The sequence below is a fragment of the Molothrus aeneus genome, chromosome 7, assembly GCF_037042795.1.
Source record: "Molothrus aeneus isolate 106 chromosome 7, BPBGC_Maene_1.0, whole genome shotgun sequence".
Lineage (NCBI taxonomy): Eukaryota > Metazoa > Chordata > Aves > Passeriformes > Icteridae > Molothrus > Molothrus aeneus.
The window spans coordinates 9197935-9222639 of NC_089652.1; the positions used below are offsets into that span (position 1 = coordinate 9197935).

Genomic DNA, 24705 nt, shown 5'->3' on the forward strand with positions numbered 1-24705 from the left:
GCTTCCAGGGCCGTGTTTGCTTGGCAGCCACGCCCTTGGCTGCACACAGCCTGCTCCCCTGCTTCTCAGGGCCTTTGGAGCTGCAGTCACCTCCTCTGGGGAAGGTGGAGGTAATCTGACATCCTTACTCCTGCTCAAGAGCCTGATTCTTAAACACACCAGTGGCCCTTGGCCTGCTGTGTGTGCAGGGCACTCTCACACAAGCACAGTCCCTACCAAAACTCAGCTTTCTCTGGAGCATCGCTGTTTCCAGCAGCGTTTCCCCACTCACTTTCTGCTTTCTTGTCTTTGCTCTGTGGTTGTGGCTTATTGTTTGGCCACATTAAAGGACCTGCTTTGGCACCAGAATACCACGTAAATCAGAGTGGGTTGTGACAGTGAACCACTCATTTCTTTGTTCCCCAGATATGACTTTTGAGAACCTGAGCAGTGAGAATAGTATGTGCCCACCTAGGCCACTGTAAAACAAACAAATAAATAAAGAGCACAAGGCAGATCTTTTTGCTGTCTATCTAACAATGATAAATCCACTTATAATTACATCCTGAAAGGCAGTTTTTACTCCACTAATTGCGTACCACGTCAATTTTGCACGATTCTTGTTCCTTAATCAGTGTCATGTAGCAGCATGCCAAACGCTTCACTGACATCCACGTACACCGTATCAACCAAACTTGGAGCTTCATAAATAACATTTCAATTAGTTGACAGAATCTATTACATCAGCCCATATTGCTCAGCATTAATTCTCATTTATTTCTTTATTGAGCAGGTCCGGGACTGCATGTCCTGTTCTACCTCAATCAATGTCAGATTGGCAGGCCTATAAATATATGATGGTTTTTTTTCCCCCTTACCCTTTTTAATACCTACACATCTACATTCTCTCAGACCTTTAGAACTTTCTCATGTTCTTGGGTTCATGGAAAACCAACACTAAAATTCCTCAACCAGCTCTCTTTACACTGCTACCTGCAAGATATTTGGGGCTGTAGGGGTTAAAAGAGCCCTGCTTTGATATCTGCTTTTTCAATGGGCTTAAATAGGCACTATCATGCTCTAACTCCCATGTAGCAAGAGGAAATGGTATCAACAAGTCCAAGGCATCAAAAAAATTAATGTAAAATAACATGGAATGGTTTTGACCTCTTCTTCCTTGAGTTGTGATATTTTCAAACTGCAGTTTAGAGATCTCCCTGTTGTTGAACACTTTGGGCTCCTATTCAAGTATTCTCCTGAGCAACAAGCTATGTGCTTGTTTTAAAGAAGAAACTAAGCATGTTCTCTAAAGGTATTCAAAAACCTGGGCTAGAATACTCATGGCAACATCTTAAAAACTGGTAGTGCTCTTCCATAAAATTCTAACTCGTCTGGATTTGATTATGAATTGCTCTGGATTCCTGGGCTTGCACCACACTCATGAAACTCGTCCTGTGTGTGCATTTACATAAAGGAGGAGGCTGTCTCCAGTTTGCTAAGTGTCTAGGAATCAGTTGTGCCCTTCCTGAAGATGAACTCCCACTGACTTCAAATATAGCAGGCAAAATTTCTGGTTTCATTTCCCAATCTCTGAAAGGAAAGAAAACCTCTTAGACAAAAGGGAATTTAAACATCAAGTGCAGAATACATTAAATTTGCCAGATGCAGCTGAGATCTGAACGGCAAGAGTTGGAGAAAGCGAATACGCGAAGCTTTAGAGAGAGACTTGGCAGTTTTCATCCCATTTGTTCTTTTTAAGATCTCATGAGAGCATCTAACAAAATCCTATGTCACACCAAAACCTGCTCAAAGCAAGTGCACAGTGAATCAGCTTCTTCAACCACCAAACCACAGAATACATAATGACGAGATGCATGAGGATCTGAAGCAGTTCTGGTCACTCCCAGACTGCCTCAGATCCCACTTGTGCAAGACATCCACATTCAGAGGAGAAATGTAAAAGTCAATGGCATTTAAGCATGTGATAAAAATGAAGCATGTGCTTGAACACATGCTCTTGCCCCATGATGGAAGGTGTTTGTAAGCAAGCTTGGAAGAGCCATTTGAAAGCTTAAAAACCATTATTTTCCTCTGTGGAGGAACTCCCTGCACAACAGGGAGTGGGCTGGATTTGCAAAGCAAAACAGTGGGCTAGATTTGCCTCTCACTGTCATCACGGTTAATCTCTAGTGACTCCACAGTTGTCACAAGGAAAATTAATCCAGGTTTACAGAGATGTAGCAGACAAATCTAGACCACTACATCTCTCTCTTGCTGTGTTTACAATAACAGTCCAATAAATGAGTATTTGTGATCGGGCACTGCTTTTTTAATCTGTTTGCTGGAGTATCATAGGATTTGTTTGATGATTTGATGACTTAGTTATTAGTGGATTTACAGATTGCATATGATTAGCTAGCATATTTTGGATTTTTTTTCTCTCTGTTTCTATGCAGAGAAGCAATTTTGACTTCTAAAGCAAAACCAGGGCATCCTCAGTAGTTTTTAATGTAGGTGAACATCTTCCATTCATAGAATCCCTGTGTGGCTCTGAACTACTTACACAAAGTGCCAAAAACCTAAAGGATTGCGTAATGCAGGAAAGAGGCTATGAATGAACGTCATTCATACTTCTTGCCTACACAAGTCTGTGGATCTTCGTGGCATCTCCTATTCATTTTCTTCAGTTTTGCATGAATGGCTGAAAACGGGCCACAAATCATTCACTGCCCATCAAAACTCTTCCCTGTGGCATTTCTCAGTGCCTGCTTGATGGGACCAGGAGCACAGCAAGGACTGCTGCCCATCAATAACACAGCAAGCACAGGTAGAAAACACAGCACTTTTCACTGGATGTTTATGCATTCCAGCTTCAGAAGCAGCAAGAAAAACACAGGCAAGATCCAGGCAACAAAATCCAAGCCCACTATTTTCCAGGGCTGGTATTTTAGAACCCTGGAGAGCTTCTAGGAGCTATGGGGATTTGCTCAAGCATCTCAGCCTAGCAGGGTTGATGAGCTCAGTACACTTAGCTTAAATGAGAGCCCAAGAAGACTCCAAAATATGGTATTCCTGTCATCTCCATACTTCCTAAGATTTTCCAAAATGGCCAAAATGCGTCCTACCCAGCACAAAATGCCCCTGGCAGGGGTCTAGGAATCCAGCACTTGTGAATGCCCAAGTGCTTCTCTTCTAGTCAACAAAAGCATATGGGAACTTCATCCTTTCCCAATTTTTAAAGGCCAAAAAGAGACATGAACTGCCTTTCCCTGACCTAACTCTTATATAGGTCAGATGAGCACCAGCCCTGAACTGGAAGTCATGTAATCATGTTAGGACAACGAAGAGCCTGAGCTAATAAACCCGGCCTTTCAAAGAGCTTATTGGTTTGGGCTCAGTGCCATGCTGAGGTTAACAAGGTAAAAACCCGTTTAACAAAGGAGACATATTTGACCAACCACAGTCAGGTCAATCATTTAAGATTTAAACATTCCCTCCAGAGGTATTTACCCAGTCGGTGCATGTTGCTATAGTTGATTCTGTACCTTCTGATGCTGCTTTAAATTATATCTCCCAAATCAAATTAGAGTAAAAGAAGCTTTCCTATTTCCTTATTGCAGTTGACAATCGCACGTGGGGTCAGCAGACAGTCTGAATTCACATGAGAGAAGCTTGAATCACCTATTTCACCCAGGAAAAGAATCTGTAGCTTAAAACATGAATTCTCTTTCTTTCCAAGGTTAAACTAGAACAGTCAGAGTATTCTCCCCTATACTGAGAACATGTGTGTATGTGTGTGTTTATCAGCACTGCATTTTATACACTGCTTCGTTCAAACCAATATACACTCCAGGTTTTATGGTGTATTTTGGCTCAAGTGTGATTGCTAGGACAGTGTTTACAGCAATATTCAGCGTGTTCTGCATAGCCCTGCCCATCAATCAACACTGTAATAAAGAAGAACGGGAAATCACTGGAAAAGCAGCAAAGCTGCTGAATTCAAGTAAGCCATTCAAAACTAGTGCGGAGAAAATGCAAAGGCAATTGGGTCAAAGTAGCCATTTACCTGTTGTTTAAAGGAAAAAAAGAAGCATACACATGCTGCATTATGGTTTGCCTTAAAAAAAAAAAATAACATGGGCTCCAAAGTGTTAATTTTTTTCCTGCCTGTTTTCTCTGGGTTAGTGTTTCAAGATGACTGCTGCTCCATATAGATTTATAATATGTATGTGTTTATTCACACATCTCTAAGTCAACAGGAAAGGCAGACCAGAATACCAAATCTATCATTAAATCTACATGTTGACACCTACAAAAAGCTGCAGAGCTTCATTTTTTTCTGGCTAAGATTGAAGGGATAAATTGAAAGAATGAACAAACAAACAAGGCATGCTCATCCTTAAAATACACACACGAAGCAAGAGAGGCAGAGAGAGGGGGGAAAAGAAGGTGTCATGTAAGGTTGTTGCCTTTCAGGTTTGTCTAACAGATCAGGAATAAGTTTAAGAGCAGTATAATCTCTGATTCTTTCTGGGTGTCACATGGGCTTGCTGACAAACACTGGGGCTCAAAAGCCCCAGCACTGGGCTGGCTCTGAAGCAACATGTGCTATTCCCAATTCAGACACTGGAATGTGATGCAGCTCCCTTCCCCTGCTGTGAAGAACTGCTTCACAGTGTCAGGGTGTACCACCCTGGAGTTCTAATCTTAGAATTAGCACCTCCAGATGCTACTGTAAAATAAATGGTGATGATGATATTGATGAATTATCACTCATTTGGTTGGTTTATTTTTATCTTGCCTTAGTCTAGATCATAAAGAATTAACACAAAAATCAAGCTAGGGTAAGATCTGTGTACCCAAGGCCCCAGAGAATTCCCACTGAAGTCATTAGGACTTGAATGGAACTTGAAGAAGGCTCTGAAATGAATTCAAGGTAGGTGCTTATGCACTGCCCTGCTGGGGGTCACAGCAACACCCAGGGTGACAGTCATCTTCAGTGAATCCACCAGACTGTGAATGAAAGCCAATCAACAGAGCTGGGAGTGCAGACAATGCAGGCAGGGCAAAGGAGTGCTCAGCGTGAAAATGAAACCGAGGAGAGATGTTCTTAGCCCATTAAGAGCTATAATGAAATACTGCATCTTGAGTTTGTTGCTGTTAGAAGGAAGCCAGGAAACGAGCAAGAATTCATTATAAAGCTGCTCAAGACCAAAACATGAATCATTGGGTTCTAAAAAAACCCAGTTGTCTAGAGAACGGCATAGATGAAAATGAATGGAATCTCTTTAAATTACTCTCTGTATAAAGTCTTTCACATTCATCCTTTCTGGCTTTCTGATTAGTATCTTTCTGGGATGTGGGTTTTTAAATAATTCCACACCACACTCCCAGCTTCTGCAATCAAAACACTGAAATGGCTCTTGATTCTGCATTTTTCATCTTCCTTTACAGGGAAAAATGTCTTCTGCTGTAAGAAATTTGAACACCTACTGTCCTACCCATCTACTGGATATCCCCAAAAGTGTATGCTGAAGGCTCAGTAATCAAATGTGATTAAGATTCCCTCATCACTTTACAAATAAGGGGACTTTTGTATGTTATTGCTGCACAAAGGAGGATTAAATCACCTCTGGAAAGCCCTCAGGATCATTTAAGTGCTGAAAAACTGAGACCCCTCTGATCTCAGCATCCATGACAGGAAAGCAAAACACCCCAAATCCTACATAGTGAATTGAGAAGACTGCCCTGCAAACCCAGATGGGAACACCTAAAAGGAAAATAAGGCACCAAAACGCAGCCCCTGGCTGTTTTGTTCATGCTCTGACCAGTTTCCTGAGAAAAGGAGGCTTGTATGACCACATGGTGTGCTTATCTACATCTGTCCCTCACACCAACCCCTTTCCAGCTATTTCTGAGCCCTCTAGCAATTACACTTTCCATGTGACCACTCCACTGAAGGAGCAGCAGCACTGGGAGCTGAACTGGTGCCAGTCATGGGGGAAACCACCTCGAAGCTGGAAACTTGCCATGTTCCAAGAACCAGAACAACACAACTTGAGTTAATTTCTTGCTAGATGGACTTCATCAGAGCAAAGAAATCCAACCACGAGATACAAGTCTGTTGAAAATTTTGTTCCCTTATCTCACAGCTGGCTGGCTGGGACCATCCCTATGGCAGGAGTTTTGCTCAAAAAGATGCTGTACTGGTTATTCTGTTAACCAAGACTCCTTGGAGAAGCACAAGAAAGAAAAAAACAATTCAAGAAAAATCAGAAACCACAGAAGATTGCCTAAGACCTCGGGCTTCTCACAGGAACACGTCCCACTCATGACTGCTGGAGTGGATTTTACAAGACTTGCTGTGATGACATCCAAAATTTATTACAGCTTTTACAACAAAACCATGTCTAGTAAAGAGTGATGTAGTGACAACATTTACTTGTCTGGATTTAGCTTCTTTGGGCACATAAATATACTTTTGTACTTCAAGAACAGCCATAGCTGCCTACTAAATCTTGAATAATACAAGGCAGCTTTGTAGACCTTTAAACACATGTACCAACTTGGGTTCTGTCTGCTTCCTAAATCTGCTTCCTTACTACCTGCACATTCATCCCAAGGTCCTGCTCTGCTCATTGTCTGTCAACCCAAGCTTCTAAAACGAAAGTCTTTGGAAATCATGCCTTTAAACTCCTATGCTTTCTGAGAATGGAATTCATTACTTTCAGAAAGTGGCCAACTTTGTTTTCCCATCTCCTAATTACAAAACAAACTGAAAACTGTCTTCCTTAGTACATGCATGATGAATTTAGTGCAACATCATTTGAAAACCAATTAATTGACCATAGGTGTGAAAACCCTATTGTACATATAAATCAAATTTTAGATTTCTAGTAAGCACTGAACAAGGTATTTTTCTGGTATAATGGTTTAAAAGACAATCTAAAAGAACATTGGAGTAAAATAGGAATAGCTGGAAAAAACTAGCAATATTTTACATTGCAGTTTTTGGGGAGCCAGATTTGAAGCATCTTGAAGTGTCCTGAGTTCAAGAAAACAGCCTGAGTGTGATGCCAGAAAATGAGACCTTTGAAGTGCCTCATGCTCATGATGTTGGCCACTTCACAGGTAAAATAATACCTTCCATACACACTGCACTTACTGATTCCTGGTTACCAAAAATCAAACAAGCACTAGGGGATACTTTGCCAAGTAACATGATTGCATTTGAAAAACCAGAATCCAGCCAGGAGTAGCCATAAAACCAGGTCTGAGCCCAGCCCTGCTGTCTGTGTCACACCAAAAGCTGGCTCAGCTCCTGGTGGCTGCCCCAGCAGCCTCCCAGCCTGATGCTGGCCTTGCCCTTCCCTGCCAGGGAGCTCCTGGAGTTTACTCAGGGAGCTGGGACACAAATGGGGAGAACTCTCCAGGACAGCCTTCCCAAGATACCCAGACTAGCCCTGACCCCCAGGGAAGCCTGACCTACCAGCCCCAAATTCACACTCCCTACCCCAAGGCAGGGCACTACCCAGACCCAACACTTACACTTCCAAGAAGGACTGATGTCAGACAAGCTAAATCCATGATGACTGCACCAAGAAATTAAAAAAAAAAAAAAAACAAAAAAAAAAACAAAAAAAAAAACAACCAAAACCCAACCCAAAAAACCAATAAAATAAGCCCCTACTTAAATGCTGGTTTGCCTACATTTTACAGTATCCCCTGTATGCCACAAAGGGCTCAGGCTATTTCCACATTCAGTTTTGTTGTTGCTGTTCTTATAAAAACACATTGTTCTTTCCCTGTGACATTTCTTCATATCTTTGAAAGAATGCTCTCCTCTACCACAAAATATTTGGCTTGAATCCTCCAGTGAGGAGGAGCCAAGGGTTTGGCTCATGTTTTAAAAACAAAAGAAATATTACCCTAAATATAAAACAAATGAGTGCAACTGTAACAGTAGATGGAGATAGAGCTCCTAGCACAACCTATGAATAATTCCAAGTCCTATTAGAAGTAACACAGCTTTCTGAATTTCCCTAGAAAACAGCATGTCATGGTCAGGTTCCAACTTGACTGAAATGCAAAATACCACTTTTTTTCAAAGATAGAGCTGAACAAAAGACAATATGTTGTGCAACAACTTAGATTGCAAAGTATATTCACTTACAATCTAAAATTGTGGAAGACAATGTGTGCACACATAAGAACAGAGATATTAAAAGAGGGCTCTTACCTCCGTCCCCAGATCCTGAGCCAGCATCTGAGAAAAGAACAGAAAGGAATTTATATTCATGTGCTCCAGTATGTGCTGGGAGCATGCAAAGCAAGGCTTCAGTGAAGTGTACTACAGTGTACCTCGCCTTTGATGGCATCCCTGGGTAAATTATTGAGATCTAATCTGAATGTAATTCACTCAAGCCATCTTTCTCGTGTCTCTGGTTTTTTTGCTTTAAAGCCTCTCTATCAGATGAAAGTAATGTAAGCCACAGAATGCTGCAATGCCTTTAGAAGTCTCTGCCTCGTTTTGTTGTACTTAGACTGATAAATCTTTGCTCCCAACAGCAGTACAAAGTTACTCCAGTTGGTCACTACTAAATCCTCACCAAGGAGAAATTTTAAAACCCATTTGTAAATTTGTGTCATTATCTTTAGGAAACAGGACATCTCAGCAAATTGTAACTAGTTGGAATAAAACATTAAATTACCATTATTCAAAGTATTCAGGTAAATTATTAAAACGCCATTTTTCTCAATGTTGTTGCTGAGTTTCAAAACGGAGTGCTTTCTCTTTCCTCTACTTGACATTTTGTTGACTGGAATGATGAGAGTCACAAATTTAGAAAGTGCAACATCACGAAATTTCCAAGCCCAGAGCTTCATTAAGAAACTTTCTAAGCAAAGCAAAGCATGGAAATGCACACACACAGGGCATTTAATAATGCCCTGTGTGTGTGCATTTAATAATGCCTAGGAGGAGTTTCTTCTGCAGGGAAGGGAGGGAGCCTGCCATCCTATCCTCCCCCTTAGTGGAACAGTTATGCATTTATCAGCATCAAGGTGAACAGAAAGAGTTTGGAACAGTTGCTTTGGGATGAAAGTATCCTGTGAACTGTTAGATCTCCTTTACTGACAGAGAGGTCTGGTGGGTCTGAACTTGCACATGCCATCACTGCTCAAAACTAAGAAAGAAAAGGAAAATCTTTGCTAAATAATTGGTTGCAAGAATTGCTTCAAATGGTAGATTGATTCAGTGAGGCTGCAAAGGACAGCTGCAAAAGGTGGCTGAAAAGGGGAATAACAGTGTTCTCCCAGTGACCATGTCCTGAATTCTCCTGATCTGATCCTTTGTCCTGATGCTCTTTCCCAAATGAGCTACTGAGGAAAGAGGGAAGAAAGGTCTGCACCACACTGCCCCCATGGCTCTGGGAAGCTTTGCTTTTGCAGGTGTGCCACATCTCCCCAGCACACAAAAAGAAAGGAGGACTTGCTGCCACAGTGAGCTCCCACGGTATCTGGCTCTCTGCAGAAAAGGACCTGGTGTCCCTCCTCCTGCCCTACCCTTCAGGGCCCTGAGCCAGGCAGGACCAGGAGGGTGCTCACTGACACTTCTCCCACAAGCCCAGGTCCCAGATGGGGGCTCTTCAGTACCCCTTCTCTCTGCCCCATCCCATTGGGAAAACCTAAGGAAAATGGCTGTTTCCTTCTCCACTGAGGTCCTCCTTGGGAAAAGGAAAAAGAGGCCAAAGACCTTGAGCAAGGCTTCAGGAAAATATTTTTTTTTTCCTTCTCTGTTTCTGAAATCTACAATGTGTTTCAAAGAGAACTGCCAACACAGTCATTGCCAGCAGGAAAATAAGTTTCAGAAAAGTTGAAAAGTTGTAGTAATGTGCTGAAATTATCTCTTTAATCAAAAAGTTTGAACCAAAAAGACCAGTTGCTGGGCTGAGAGAATTTACTAAGTTGAACAAATCCTACACCACAGTAGGTTTTGTCAGCCTGAGCTCCATTTAATACCAATTTATGGACAAAAAAATTGCAGCATATGTTTTTTTCTTCTGGAAAATTGTCAGGTAACAGCTTCAGAGAAGAACAACATTTCCAGAGAAAGGAGTTTATTTTCTCTCAGGTGTATGAAACATGAAATTACAGCACTGAAAAAAGTTTGTCTAATGTACTTTTTATTGACTCCTCCATCCTCAGCCAAGAAAAAATTCTGCTTTAAGTTTAAAGAACTCTCTCAAGAACAAAGGCTTACTCCTGCTCTTTTCAAGTTAACTTCACTGCCCACCTCTAACAGATACCGAGCACGAAAGAAAAACATCAAGAACTCCTGCACATAAGCAACTGGGTTTTCCTGGCAGATTTTGCTCATTCACCTTTCTGGCTGTTTTCATACAAGCTGAGATATAAACAGCTCACAAGGCTCAGAGTTGAGCAAAGCTCTCTCACACACCAGTCAGTTTCCTCAAGTCCAGAACAAAACACCTGTGGCACAGACCTGCTCGTTATGTGTGCTTTGGACCATATCCTCAGCTGGTATAAATTGGCAGGACTCATTACAACCAGTGCTCTGTTGAATCATACCAGCTGGGGATCTGGCCCTACAAGGATAAGGAAAAACCTAAGGAACTGGATTGCAGGCAGTAATGCTCCAGTTCTCTCTCTCCAGATTATGGAGAGGTTTGTGGTAATCCAGATGCCCATTTAAAAGACATCTGCTCACTTAATCTGCTACCAGTTCACTTGTCCTAACAGCTCAGAAGTGTAGGCAGGGCACAGGATGATCAGGAGCACAAGACACAAATTAAAAAACGAACCTACTTCTGTGCTGAACTCCTCCAAACAGTGCCAGGGGTACAGTGTATCAGTGACTGTGAGCCTATAGTACTTAGAAGGGAAGGATGGCAGTGACTTCTCATGCCCCCAAAAAATTAACCAGTAATGAATTCAAAGCAAGAATGCAAATGGATTTTGTCATCCCCAGGCCATTTTCCTGGGGGGCATGGCAGGGTTGGCAGGCAGCCTGGGCGAGTTATACCTACCGGTGGCACACGATCCCTCGGACACCAGCAGGATTTCACTCTGCTGCTTGCAGGCAGCCTGTTTCAAGTAGCATTCATTCTGGTAGGTGTCACCATTGGAGCCACACACGGGCACGTAGTCATTGTTGCACTGATGGGAAGGGACAGAGAGCAGCAGCGTTAGCCACACGAGCACAGGGGGCACAGCACCCATTGGGGTGCCCCCACACCCCCCCTGCTCCCTGCCAGCATTAAAACCCTGGGAAAACAACAGAGAGGGAGACACTGACAATCCCCTCTCACCTTTAGAGCTACCAAGGGAGAGGGAGGGGTATTTTTGAAAAGAAAAATCAGATTTGAAGAGATTAGGGGAAAGGTAATCTGAGTGGGTAAAGTGTTCAGTAAGTGCCCCAGAGAGGTCTCTGACTGTCAGCAGGAGCAGGGGGCATTCCCAGTGAAGGAATAGGGCAAGGCAAATGACTCCTCACATCTGCAACCACAGCTGCTGTGTTTCCATTGGATGGCTCCAGACAAGCAGTAATGAACAGGCTCTCTCTTCCCCTCCTCCTGCACACACCCCTGCAGTGCTCCGGAGGTCCGCACACACAAGTGTGTGTCTAACTGTTCAAGTACTGACTGGCAGAGGGAAATTATTTCTGAGACACCAACGATCAAAGTCCATCCCTCTTTCTGCACAGACATCTCTGTTCCTGGCAAGCTGCAGCTGGGATGCTCCACGAGGGTCCAAGCTCTCCCCAGGGAGGCCAGTGGGCAGGAGCAGCAGCGCTGCAGCGAGCCCAGCCAGTGCAGAAGTTTCTCATACCACACACCCCTGCTTTGGCTCAAACTCCTGCTGAGCTCTGCCTGATTTCCTCTCCCACTGGAAGACAGTTTTGCCCCTTCTCGTTCATTTAAAAAAGATAATCATTTCATTTTAGACTGAAAATTGAGCAACCTACGGGGTGCAGTTATCACAAGATAATCATGCTTGGAGGCTTAGAATACTTGGATGTGCCCAGTACATGGCAATTATACCAGGGATATGATTATCTCGTGATTACCCTACTCCTGGTATGCCTCATTGTTTAATTAGAACAAATGGAATGATCACAATTATTATTTACAAATGCTCACCTCTGCCTAAATCCAAGTAAAAATTCAGAAGAAATCATACATCCTATTTAGCGGTATCATGCCATTATGTGTCTGAGGTGTGTTTGTTGGGCACAATGTAACACACAGAACTAAAATATCAGGGATATTAACATCAAAAATGCTTTAAACTGAATGACTACAGAAGTGATTAACACAAACAATTGCATAGATTGCATTAATTGCAGGCCTCCACACAGAGCAGCTGCCAAGAAATTATTCATAGTTGGTCAGAGTGACATTTTGATTGGGCCAAAACAAATGACATTTTCCTTTTGCATTGTATTCTCTTCAATCTTCCCAAGATGTTGCCCACCCCCAGCACCCTCTTCCTGCAGCACAAGGAAGAAAAACAGCAGCCACAACAGTAGAAATCCTCTCCTTCTGCTCCTCACGAAGGATTCCTCCATGCAGAGATTTTAAACTGTTGATTAAAAATGTTTCTAGGCTATTTTCACCATTATGTTCCAAATCTGAGCAATGTTTCAAGCATAAAATGCCAACTTCATCCAGAAGCTCAACAGCAATTGCTAGAGGCTGATCTGGAATACATAACCAGGACAATTAACACAATCGTGCATATTTTTTAAAGCATGAAGCATCAAATCATGCTTGCTTTAGGTGTAATATCTGCTTGTCACCCAAGGATTTGTGAGGAATTTGGCCTGGAGTATCTCAACAGGCTTTCTTACATGTAGAAACAAGGTTGGATTCTTTGCCCAAGAAACACAGAGGCAACTTTTCTGCCCGAGAAACACAAAGGCAACTCCTCTGCTCCCTTCACCCAGTGCAAGGGATGATCTTTGACATGGACTCAGCTGCAGATCTGAGAGGGCAGACAGCCCCACATAAATGGTGAAATCCCAAACCCTACAGAGGAGTGCTATGAGCTAGGCTGGAACTTCCTCCAAATGTTGGCCAATTTTAAAATGCATTTGAGAGACATCAGGATCCCAGGAAGTATTAGTCCACTATTCCCACCAGCACCTTTGGAAAACTAGGATTCAGATGGGAGAGGCAGGAGCCATAAGGAGCAAAGGGAGGGATATCTTCCATATGGATCCTGCCTTGGCTTTGAGCTGGAAACTATAATGGAAGTTACCCAGGAAAGAAAACAAGACCACCAATGAGAGGGTTGTGATGTTGGTCACCAGGTGGTTCCTAACCCTCTAGAGCCAGACTCTTGTGTTTGCCCATGCTGAATCCTGTACTCACAGCTCATCACAATCACAAAATACCTCCTGCTAGTGCTGGAGAGTATTAGGTGTTGAATGTCAGTCTAGTGACATATTTTTGTCACTGGTTTAGGGCTCACTAGACCAGGCCCTATATGCAGGGATGATTGTTCGTCCCCAGGTAAGGACTGAGCAAGCCCTCAGGGAAATCCACGCTAAAACTCCCACTAAACCCAGCAGCATAGTGCCATACTGTTCACTTCTCTCTCACACATGCCAGTTTTTAACACACAGCTGTAGAGCTGGGAAATGGACTCATGCAATTCCATCAAGTGTCAGTCAAGGCTGACAAAGGCTGCTTTCCTCAGCACCTGCAGCCTCGAGTGCCCGTTCTCACAGCCATCTTTGGGAGCCTTTGGATCACTGCTGTGCACTGAAAGCAGGTGGTTTGTTTCCTGAAGATAATTGTAACCTGTGTAACTCCTCCTCCTAGTAACACTGTTAAAAGCTTGACCTTCTCCTACTTCCATGGATCAACTACTCCCAAAATGCCACCCACATCTTGAACCAAGCAGCGCAGAAATACATTCTGGAAATATAACAAAGCTGGAAGTTGGACAGGTGATGTCCAACAGGTCATCAGGACAGGTGATGTTGCAGCTTCACAAACACTGAAGCACGTGGGAGACTTGACATGCATGAAAACAGGAGTCCTCCCTCCCATAAAAAACAGTGACTGTCCACTGGCTTGGTCACTCAAGAGGAAAGAGACTGATGGAAATACCTGGATACCTTCATGAAATGTCAGAGGAAAGAGCCCAGCTACCAGACCTACGGCTTTGGGCAAACAGGTCCAGACCCCAGCAAGCCATGTCTCCAACCACTTGCCTGCTGGCACAGCTCTACACCCCTTCTGTTGGACCCACTGAGTCTGAAGAAGGAAGGGTTGCTGGTTTCCCACATGCTCAGCTCCCCTGCAGGAGCCAGCACTGTCCCAGAGCCTTCCCTCTCTGCCAGCACCAAAGATGTTCCCCTGCACAGGGAACATCTGCATCTCCTGATCAGAGCAGGACATGATGTTTTTCAATAAAATACATGTCTCACAGCAGACTGTGACAGGAGAACCAGCCAATATGAGCCTCTCTCAGCACATGCCCGCTGGCTCTCCAGGGTTGGAAGACTAACTTGGATGTTCCAGAGCAGTCTGATCATATTCATCCTTTCAAATAAAAATAAATTCATTTTAACTCCACTTGGGCAGACATGAAGCATCTGTAATTCTGGTTTGAACAAACCCAAACAAAGACTGCAGTAGCCCTGCTCTCCACTTCCATGTTCTCAGTCCCTCAAGACACAGGCTGGTCAGCCCAGAACTTTTCATCAGTACTAAGGCAAAATGAGCTCTCTATCTTGGCTTAGTCTCTCAAATTCCTGAAGAAGACACAAAACACACTTTTAGCAATGAGGAGCCTGCTACTGATTTGCTCATTATCGCCACAGAGAGTTGTCACTGAAATGGGAGCCCTGGATTCTGTTTGGGGTCCCCGTCACTCGTGACATAAGTTACCTGGCCATCTCTGTTTCACTTAGCCAGCCTCAGACACCACACTAGAAATTAGTTTTCTACTCCAGTGGCATACCCTTTTGGCTTGTCACAGTGTCCACTGATGTTACAAGAACATCCCCCCAAGCTCTGCCTGTATCAAAGCGCTGTGTTTGACTACAGAAGTCCCGAGCACCACAGCCCTTGGCAGCGCTGGCACAGCATCAGCCACAGGTAATCTGCCCTCCAAGGTCACAGTCAGCCCTGCAGCTCCACAGAGGGCTCACAGCAAGACAAAGAGCTCTGAGGTTTACAGGGCCTGATCCAAAGGCCACTGAAACCAAAGATTGCTCTTGATTTCAACCCTTTTCCTAGGGACCCACAATTGTCCAACTCATTATTTTGATCTTATTTACATATTCATATTACCAATTGCCTGATTTCCTTAAATCTGTTTCAACTGCCCCCTACAGAACTGCTAAACCCAGCATACTTAGACTGTTCATCTCTCAAAGAGGGGACCACACAGCCTGGAGAGGTTTACCTAGTTCCATTTACCCCAAATCACCAGGCATTAGCACCCTGACTTGGGAAAACAGCGCTCCCAATGCCTTCTTCCCTGCCAATGGCAACATCAGAATTTTCACCCTCCAGGCTATGAGTTCACTGCTTTATTCCAAATGGCAACACCAAACAGGGACCGAAGACAAGACCCAAGCATTCTCAGTGGCTGCTCTAAGCTCCTGAGACTCAGGGCACAACATCTGCCCTGGCTTACCAGCAGGCAATGGGACAAGTCACAGACATTTTACTGCCTTACAGATTTTTCTTAGAAAGATAAAACAGACCAGACCACAACCCTTGTATCACTGCATATGCTGAGCCAAGGCAAATGCTCAAAACAGCATTCTCACACTGAATATTTGATTGCATGCAAACTCCAAATGTAATAAAAGACTCCCACAGTCAATATGAATTCCCTTCCAACATGGGAAACACAAGCATTTAAGAACTACTGTCTTGCTCTCATTAGAGAAAATTCCTTCCTTGTTTAAAATGAAGGAACTTATCACTTGGGTTTTATCTCCAAAGGCATGTTTGTCTCTAGAAATATAAACGATAGTTGCAATGCTTTAACATGAATGGTCTATGAAAGCTCAATACTAACACAGTCATTACAGATGTGCCCAGTCTTGAGCTGTGCACTGTTTGGCCTGCTCTACTGTAAACACTCAAATCGGCATGGTAAGTTTCACAACTTCAGCAATCCACATTAAAATGCAGAAAAACATTGGGGCATAAACACACATACAACCCTGTGCTGGTACATGCTTTAAACTCCTTTAATTTGTGCAGCTCCTATTCAGGTCATTATTTAAAGACCAGCTGTTGTGCGAGTTAGCTAAAACATTAAATGGAATCCTTCATAATGAAATCATCTGACTTTGAGAAGGGCTGAGGTTTAGATGTAGCTGAGAGAGGAAGAGAGAAGAAACAGAAGGAAGACCCCTTACTACTCAGTAATAGCTCTCCTAAAACTATATAAAACCTAAAGGAAGTTCATCATTTTGGAACAGAGGGATTGCTCCTTAATCTGATCAGCTGGGCAGATAAACAGGCAGAAGCATTGTCACTATGCAGCCCTTCCTGAAAATATTGCATAAGCACATTACAGATCCATTTCTTTAACTAGATCAGAACTCCGAATACAATAAGCCATGATCTGTATCAGAAATGAATTTAGAAAGGACTCTAAATCCTCGTTAAAAGGGCAGGGATGAAAAATCAGAAATGCACAACCTGAAACTGCAGACCCAAAGGGACATTTAAAGCCACAGCATCTGCATTTTCCCAGAGAAACTTATGTCTTCTTGACACCAGTTGGTTCTCCTGCCAGCTTTTACACACACAGCCTGGTTTGCCCTCTAACTTCTCTGCACATAGAGAAATAAATTGCCAAGTGATAGGTTATAAAGGCAGATCCTTGATTTGTATTCTCATTAGTGAATTAGAGAACGAAATATCAATCTTCTTACCTTGAACTGACAGACACAAGTCACACTGTCTCCAATCCTTAAACACTCCCCATCAAATTTACAGGTATTGGTGTCGCAGAGAAAGAGATCATTTTCTCTGTCATCGTAACCTCAAATGTAAAGAGAGGAAAAAAAGAAGTCAGCTTTGGTCTAGCAAGAGGAACAATATGGGATGATTGCATTTTAGTGCACACAGCACAATAACCTTGTTGATGAAATTGACAGAGTCCAGATTTCCTTTTGTCCTTCCCTGTCCCCAGCTTTTCACTTTTCCTCTTGTTTCTCCCTCGGTGTTTCTCTCAGTTCTTATTCCCCACTACCTCACACACTTTTTTTTCTATTTCACGGACTCGGTTTCCTCAAAAGTCACCCGGTAATTATGCTGTTTCATGGCTCTGGGTTGGAAATGTCATCAACTTATCCCCATCCGATCACAAATCTGTTGGACAAAAGTCCAAATCGGAATTTCTCCAGCCCATGACACAACAAAGCCCCCAATAATAAAGACAAACAGGCTGTGTGTTTTCTGTGATGGTCTGCCTGATCCCAATGAAGATTGATGACCTCTAAGTTAACAGGAGAAGTGCCAGGTTCCCCACGAGCCGCTGAGTGAACCGAGCTCTTTGCCTTCGTATTCTCCAGGAAAAACCAACAGATCTGACTGAACATTCAGTTCACGAATACAAGCATGAATTTCAGATTTTGCTAGCTGACTTCCCACTCCAACAGCGAGTGGCAAGATACTAAGCAAAACAGCTATATCAGACTCCAAACCCATTAAGATCTGAATCCATTGATTTTTTTAAAAAACATCTGAGCACTCTTAACCATATCGCTATATGTTTAAAACGAAGAGCTCACAGAGCAAATTCCTCCCGATCTAACACGTCATGTGCGATCCACGCAGTACCCCAAATAACGCTCTACCCCTTAGAAGGCTATCACAGTCTAATTCCCGAATTATTTGCGGTATCGAAGAAGGACAGGCTGCTGACTTGCATAGGAAACCCGTTACAAAGGTCAGCCCGACTTTAAGACACGGGCAGCGGGTTCCCGGTGTCGCGACGCGATGCCCCGATCCGCTCTCCGTTCGGCGCGCACGGCAGCAGCCGCCCGCAGGATGCGCACACGCGGCCCCGGCTCCCGCAGCCGCCCGCCGAGTGCCCCGTTCCAGCGCGGAGCTGCGCTCGGCGGGGCCGGGGCTCTCTCTGTGTCCGGGAAGCCTCCCGCACCGGCGGAGGGCGCGGCTGCCGCGCCCGGCACCGCGGAGTAGGGGGCAAGCGGGGCCCCGGGGGCTGCGGTCGCACCGGGAACGGCGGCGAGCCCCGACGCCCGGCACTTTTAGCCTTCGCTATTCCCGTGCATTCAACGGGACGCGGCATCACCCTCTGAAGTTGCATCCCCCGGGCTCGTCCGCGCAACTCCGAGCGCCCGGCGGGGCACGGCGGGGCCGGGCGCGGGGCGCTCCGGTGCTTACCGGAGCAGTTCCAGCCGGTGGGCGTCTGGCAGTCGCTTAAGGAGGTAGGGAAGGCCGCCAGCTTGTCGGGGCGGGCGAGGACGAGCAGCACGGCGGGCAGCAGCAGCCAGCAGCAGCAGTCGCAGAGCGTCCAGCCGCCGCCGCCGCCGCCGCACTGCCGGGGCGGGGAGGGCTCCCAGGGCACCATGACTTCCTAACTCAACTCTCCGGCAGCGGCGTGCCCCCCGGGCGGCGCGGCGGGCGGCAGGGACGGGCGGCGGGGCCGCTGGGCATCCCGGGGCCCCGGCCGGCGGCGGCAGCGGGTCAGCGAGCGGCGGCCGGGCGCTACGCTGGGGCGAGCGGCGGAGCCCGGCGGGGCGGCGCGGGGGTGCGGGCGGCGGCGGGGCGGGGAGCAGCTGCCATAGGGGCCGGGCGGCGGGGAGCGGGGGGAGGGCGCGGAGGGGCCGCCGCCGCGCAGCCGCCGCCGCCACCGCCTGCCCCGCTCTGCCGCCCGCATCCCTCTGCGCGGGGGAAGCAGCAGGTCCCGGCCCGCCGCGTCACGTGCGCCGCCGCGCCGCCCCCATTGGCCGAGCGGGATGCGGGGCCCGGCGGGCGGGGCCGGCGGAGCCGCTGCGCCCCGCGGCAGCGCCCGGGGCAGGGCCGGGCAGCGCCGGCGGCAGAGCGGGGACTGCGCGGCCGGCGGGGCCGCGGGCGGCGCTCCGCACCCCTGCGCCCAGGGCGCCGTCCCGCCGGCTGCGGGGATGCGCCGGCCCCGACGGGGCGCGGGCCGGGCAGCGCCGCGCCTCTCCGCGCCCAGCCATGTGCGCGCACCGCCCCGGCCGGCGCCGAGCCGCAGGTGGCAAGCGCGCCCGCGGGCAGGGACATCCGTGACACCCTCCGCGCACACGCACCGCACACGCCTGGGCGCTGCTGAAGTTGCCAACCGCGCGCCCGGGTGTCCGTGTTTAATCACGCGCGGCTGCGACGTTAGGAAAATAAAACACCGTCACGGCTCTAGGTGTGGTGTGCCCTGGAACGGGCACAGGGCCGGAGAGGTGACGAGGGGAAGAAACGAGCACTGCGGGGAAAGCAGGGAGAAGAGAGAGAGAGGGAAGATCTTGCCCAGCCTCGGCAGGCAGCGGCCAAGGTCTTCTCGGGCTGCGGCACCATCCCACTAACCCCGCGACGGAGCCGGAGGAAAATGCACCATCACTCTAGCACAGAAGGCTGCTCTGGCCCCCACACCTAAGGCACGCTGGCGGAGCGCAACCCCGGAGCAGCATCCCGCCGCCTCCAGCCGGCGATGTGCCACGGGGCTGCGGGAGCCGCCTCCCCCGCTGCGCCCTGCGCCGCGGATCCTCCTCCCTCCTCCCATCTGGGGCTTCAGTTTTAGCAGCCGGTTGCCAGGACTGTCGGGGGGACTCCGCTCGCTCCCCCGGCGGCGGGAGCACAGCAGCGGTGTTCCCCTCACCGTGCGGTGCTGGGAGCCGCCGGCCCCGCCGCAGGGCTCGGGGCGGCCCAACTCGGCCCCTTCCTCCGCGCAGCCCCGGGCCCGCCGCCGCTCGGTGCCCGGGCGCAGCGAAGCAGGCAAGCACCCGCCAGGTAAAGCGGATCCCCGGACCCCCACCGGCGCTTAACGTGCTGCCGGCGGGATGGGGCGGCCGGAGGCTTGGGCGATAAGGGCGCCTTAGACTGGAGAATAATAAAAAAAGATCGGATCGATTTCTGCAGATGGCAGCAGGGAAGCGCTTTCTAAACACGGGCGCCGGACCTCGTGCCGGTGGGAGCCGCCGGCGGAGCAGCCGGGCCGGGCAACACCGGCGCTCTGTGCGGATGCCTGGCGTTCGGCAGGCGTGCTGGGCTGGGCTGAGCTGGGCTGGCCCTGCCCCTCCTCCGCCCCCTCCTCCGCCCATGGGGGCAGCTCGGCATCCCCGAGGGCTCCGGCACCGCACGGGCGAGCTACGAGAGCGGGCGCTGCAGGCGGGAGTAGGGTCCGGCTCCCTCTGAGCTTGAGACCCCCGAGAGTGTGCGAGGAGACCCTGCTGGAAGTTTGCTGTTCCCGAAAGTATGACCTCCTTTTCGACCGCTAAGCTGAGAGTCCACACAAATCCTTACACCGGTAATACTGCTTGTTATCCCTTCATACAGGGGCATGGCATGCGGGAGCCAAGGAATACTTCACGCTCAGTTAATCCCCGTCTAGCTTCTCCCTAAGCTCTAAACCAGGTTTTCTTCTGGCTCCTTTCTCCCCTGTACATCTGTGTCTGCTCCCTGCTCTGCCCACCTGCTGCTCTCTGTATTGACCTCTCCTGCCCACCTGTACTCCAGAAGCCTTTGCTACAATTAAAGGGTATCAATTTGCACATTCCAATATGTTCTAAAGCTCTGATGAAGACCCACACAAATCCGTGCCTACAGTTTCCTATTTACTAATCAAGACCTAAGCAGAAAGAAAATACTAATTTTTTACTGCCTGCTAGTGGTTGTACTGAATCTTATCCTTCATCTTCTGTGGGCTTACAGAGCATCTGCCAACTGAGCACCTAGTGCCAGATCAATTTTTTCCTTCCTTTTATCTCTTTTCATGGCTTTTTCATGCCATTCAGTTATTTCATACACTAGCACGTTCCTTTTATTACTCCATCCCCTCTTGCTTTTTGTTTTAACTTTCTTCTTTTTTTTTCCCCTCATATTCATTATTGCTTATTAAAACTCAGCTCTCTGCTTGACATATCACTGAGGTGGTTAAAAATCAAAAATGTCCTGGCTGGCCACAGGTACCACAATCACACAGCCTCATTCAGGGGAATGTCCTCCTCTCCCTTCCTATCTTTTTTGCTCCCCCCTTGTTTCTTCTTTCTACTTCCCTGGTTCTTCTGTGTGGTCTCACTCCTCTCCTTTCCCCTGGTTGCAATTAGCAAAGCCTGCAGTTTCTATTCCCTTCTTCTTCACTGTCCTCCCTTCTTCCACCCCAACCTGCCTGCATTCCCACATAGCTACAGGTCATGAAGGCACTGCTGGCCTCATCTCTGGACCAGTTTAACCAGACCCCATGGGGAATGAAACTGCTAGGTCAGTCTTTCCCAGACAAGCAGCCAGAGCCTCTGTGACGCGTCCCTCCTGCCACAGTAACTCAAGCTCCAGATGATCCCACAAGTGTACCCAGTGTTCGCAGAGTACCATTAAATCCAGCAGCAGAGCCCGGCTCTGGCCCCTGCTGTCCCCAGAGTGCCATATAACACGGCAGCCACCGAGCTGCAGGCTCACCGTGTGACTAACAATTACCCTGCTGCATTTTCAGCCACTCACACAACAGGCACTGCCTGGGGACATGAAGAAGCCCCTCTGTTTGTATACTGGTTCTCAGACTTTGGGATGTGGAAGTTCCACCAGAGGTCCTGTAATTGCCACAACATGATGAACCTGTGAACCTGAAAGTGTCTGAAGGGCAATCTCCTTATGGCAGAGTAGGACACTTTTTAATCTGACTAGCACTGGTATCTTCCTTAAAAAGATTTTTCCTTGTTGATATGAGAACTCAACTTATAAAAACATTTTGTTAAGATAAAAAAAAAAAAATACATCTGTCTGCTCCAAAAGGGATGGCTAGACCCACAGGCCCCTTTTCTCAATTATGCTCTCTAGCAATTTCTTTTCAATTGTAGAGACTGAGATACAATAATTTTTTCATGTAGTTCCTAGCTCCAAAGCATTCTACCCTCTTAATGCGACACTGCACACACAATCTCTCAGCAACACATTATTCCCAGCTATACTTCAACACTTAGGCTAGTTGACATCTACAGTCTTGTACTCCCTGATGTGCCCATCCCATCTCACCACTGCACAAAAGCTACTACTTGTAAACCATGCAGGCAGCGCCAGGCTGGTGTGAGGTACAAATTGCAACCAGCATCTCCTCCCTGAAACACTGAGGTCATGCTACTGAGCCACCAGTGGGGTTCCTTGTGGCTGCATGTTTGACTCTAATGCCAGATGAGCAGCAAAAATAATCACAACCTTCTTGGAAGAGCCCTTCTCGTACATGATGAGGGCAGACTACATCTCGAGTATTAAATCCACCTCTTGTAGAGCTTTTCTGAGGCCTGCACAGTTTTGAGATGCTCATGCTACAAGAAACAGGCTGATGAGTGTGTTCAAGGGTAGCTGATACCGATGCAGATTTATCCAATCCACATGGCCATGCCATGTGTACCTGTGCTCCGAGATCAGCTCCCAGCTGACAAGCAGCTGTTTGAGGCTGGCCCTCAAATGTCTCAAAGCAAGGGCAGGGTGGGTCCTGGCTGTGCACTGCACTCCTTGAGCTGGGACTGGGCAGCAGCAGCTGGCAGAGGGGGCCTGGGGCCAGACTGCACCTGATCCCAGTCCCACGTAGCCACGTCTGTGAGTAATGCCTTCTGTTGCTGTGCTTGGCCAGCAGACGCTGTACTGGAGAGGAGTTACGCAACCTCAGTTATTCACACTTGTATTATATCTTGGCTGTGCTGCTCTTGGGAAGCTGCAGATTCCAAAAAGTTTCCCAGAACTTGGGAGAAGCCAAATGGTACAGATGAGTGTATCAAAACCTCCTCAGCTACACAAGCTCTGGGTACACAACACCCGTTCTCTTTCTTCTCTGTCTATCTATGAAGCTATGACTATGAAGCTAACTTCATGGATCCTTATCTTTAAAACACTTTATGTCCTGTGTTTGATGTCTCTAAAGACCCTAGGAAGGCAACTTTGGTCAAGAATATCAGTGAAAAAAAGCTTCTTACAGTTCAGCTAATACTCATGAACAATGTTTTCTTTGAGCCAGCACTAGAAGTATGGGCTAACATTCTACAGCTGCTAAGAACAAATCCCACCAAATTACAAGGGACATTTGAGTTAGCCTCTTCCCTGTTGCCACCACATCACAGCCTGTTTATGAAACACACATTTACAGAACTGAAAAAACCCCAACCAACCCCACTCTGCACAATTCTTGAGATAATGGGAGCTACACGTGTGTGAGCTACTGCAAGCTATCACTACTAGTTGTAGTTCATAAGGAAAAAAAGGTTAAAAGAATCTATTTAACCTGCAAGAGATTTGCCCAAACATGGTCACAGCCAATCCTAAAGAAAATGGAATGTGGGGCTCACCAATTTTCAGTGGTAATTCTTGACAAAATGTGGGTCTGATTCAAAAGATCCCACCAGAAAAGGCTTGGAAGCCCAGTTGCCAGTTCAAAGACCCGAGGCAGAAGGAAAGGATGTTACCTATTCCAGCAGAAGACCAGTAAAGGACATACAACCTGTGTGCACTTACTGTGTATGGAGCTGGAATTTCTCCCCTTACCATGGAAGAACAAGGCTTATTTCAGGGCTGTGTATTTTCAGGCCTGGTTTGACCAAAAGTTGGCATACTTAGCCTAGACACGTGTTTCTGTCAGAAGTTTGTGAATCTCTAGCAGATTTTATGATCAGCTATTTTTCATGTGTGCAGGAAAAGCACACATGGCTTCACTCAAGTGCACGGGCAGTAGGGAGCTCTTTGCCTACATGCAGTTTTACAGATTTTATACAGCTTTCAGCTAAATCACATATCTCCATGCAAAGTATGCCACTCTTGGATATCACATGGATTTTTAATGCTCTGAGGGATCCTTTGGGTCTATAAACAACAACTAGATTACATTCATCTACATCATGACAGACTTCCCCCTCTTGCTTGTGAGACAAAATATGGCTCTTGTTCTTCCCTGGAACTGGTATGGAATCCAAGCACAACTCATGTACAGTTATGAGAAAACCATGCCATATTTTTCATTGTAATTAACTGCTTCAGAGCAAGACTTCTCATGTATAAAGATGAAGAAAGGTCTCAGCTTTGCCTGAAAGACAACTTGCCTTTCAGCAATGTCTCACACTTTGAGTTTTGACTGAAACATTCCACTGCTTTGGTGACCTGTTGTGCCAAAAAAGCTGCCTCGTGTTACGCTTCACTTTCAGCTGAATTTGCCAGCACATGCCAAGGGACAGAACAAAGTATTGCAATTTACACTGGAACACTATTTTGCGCTGCTCCACACATGAAATTGATGTCAGGAAAAAGTGCACAAAGGGCATGGAAAACGTAAATAAATACTGTGATCCTTTTACCTTCAGTTTTAAATAGATGGATTGAAATGCATGGATCCTAAAGATTTATGAATCCGTTTATAGTCCATTCTGGAGTTTTAACATTTCATGCAGCTTGTAGGAGGGAGTGTATTATTTATAAAAAGTCATGGTTATTCAGCAGTGTTGATTTCTGAAGAGCAACAAAATACCTTCAAGGGAGAAGAAGAAAT

The 24705-nt window shown here is 46.7% G+C and overlaps 1 protein-coding gene across 1 annotated transcript in view; it reads right to left on the bottom strand.

Annotated features, from left to right (window-relative positions):
* Positions 1-18645, bottom strand: part of TMEFF2 (transmembrane protein with EGF like and two follistatin like domains 2) — a 124497-nt gene extending 105852 nt beyond the window's left edge. Inside the window, exons 1-4 of the mRNA XM_066554015.1 lie at positions 18390-18645; positions 16913-17022; positions 11028-11157; positions 8219-8245 (exon numbers count right to left, since the gene is read on the bottom strand). Coding sequence (XP_066410112.1) covers positions 8219-8245; positions 11028-11157; positions 16913-17022; positions 18390-18576 — 454 coding nt within the window. The 5' untranslated portion in view covers positions 18577-18645. The remainder of the gene's footprint in view (positions 1-8218; positions 8246-11027; positions 11158-16912; positions 17023-18389) is intronic.
* Positions 18646-24705: the final 6060 nt, after the last annotated feature.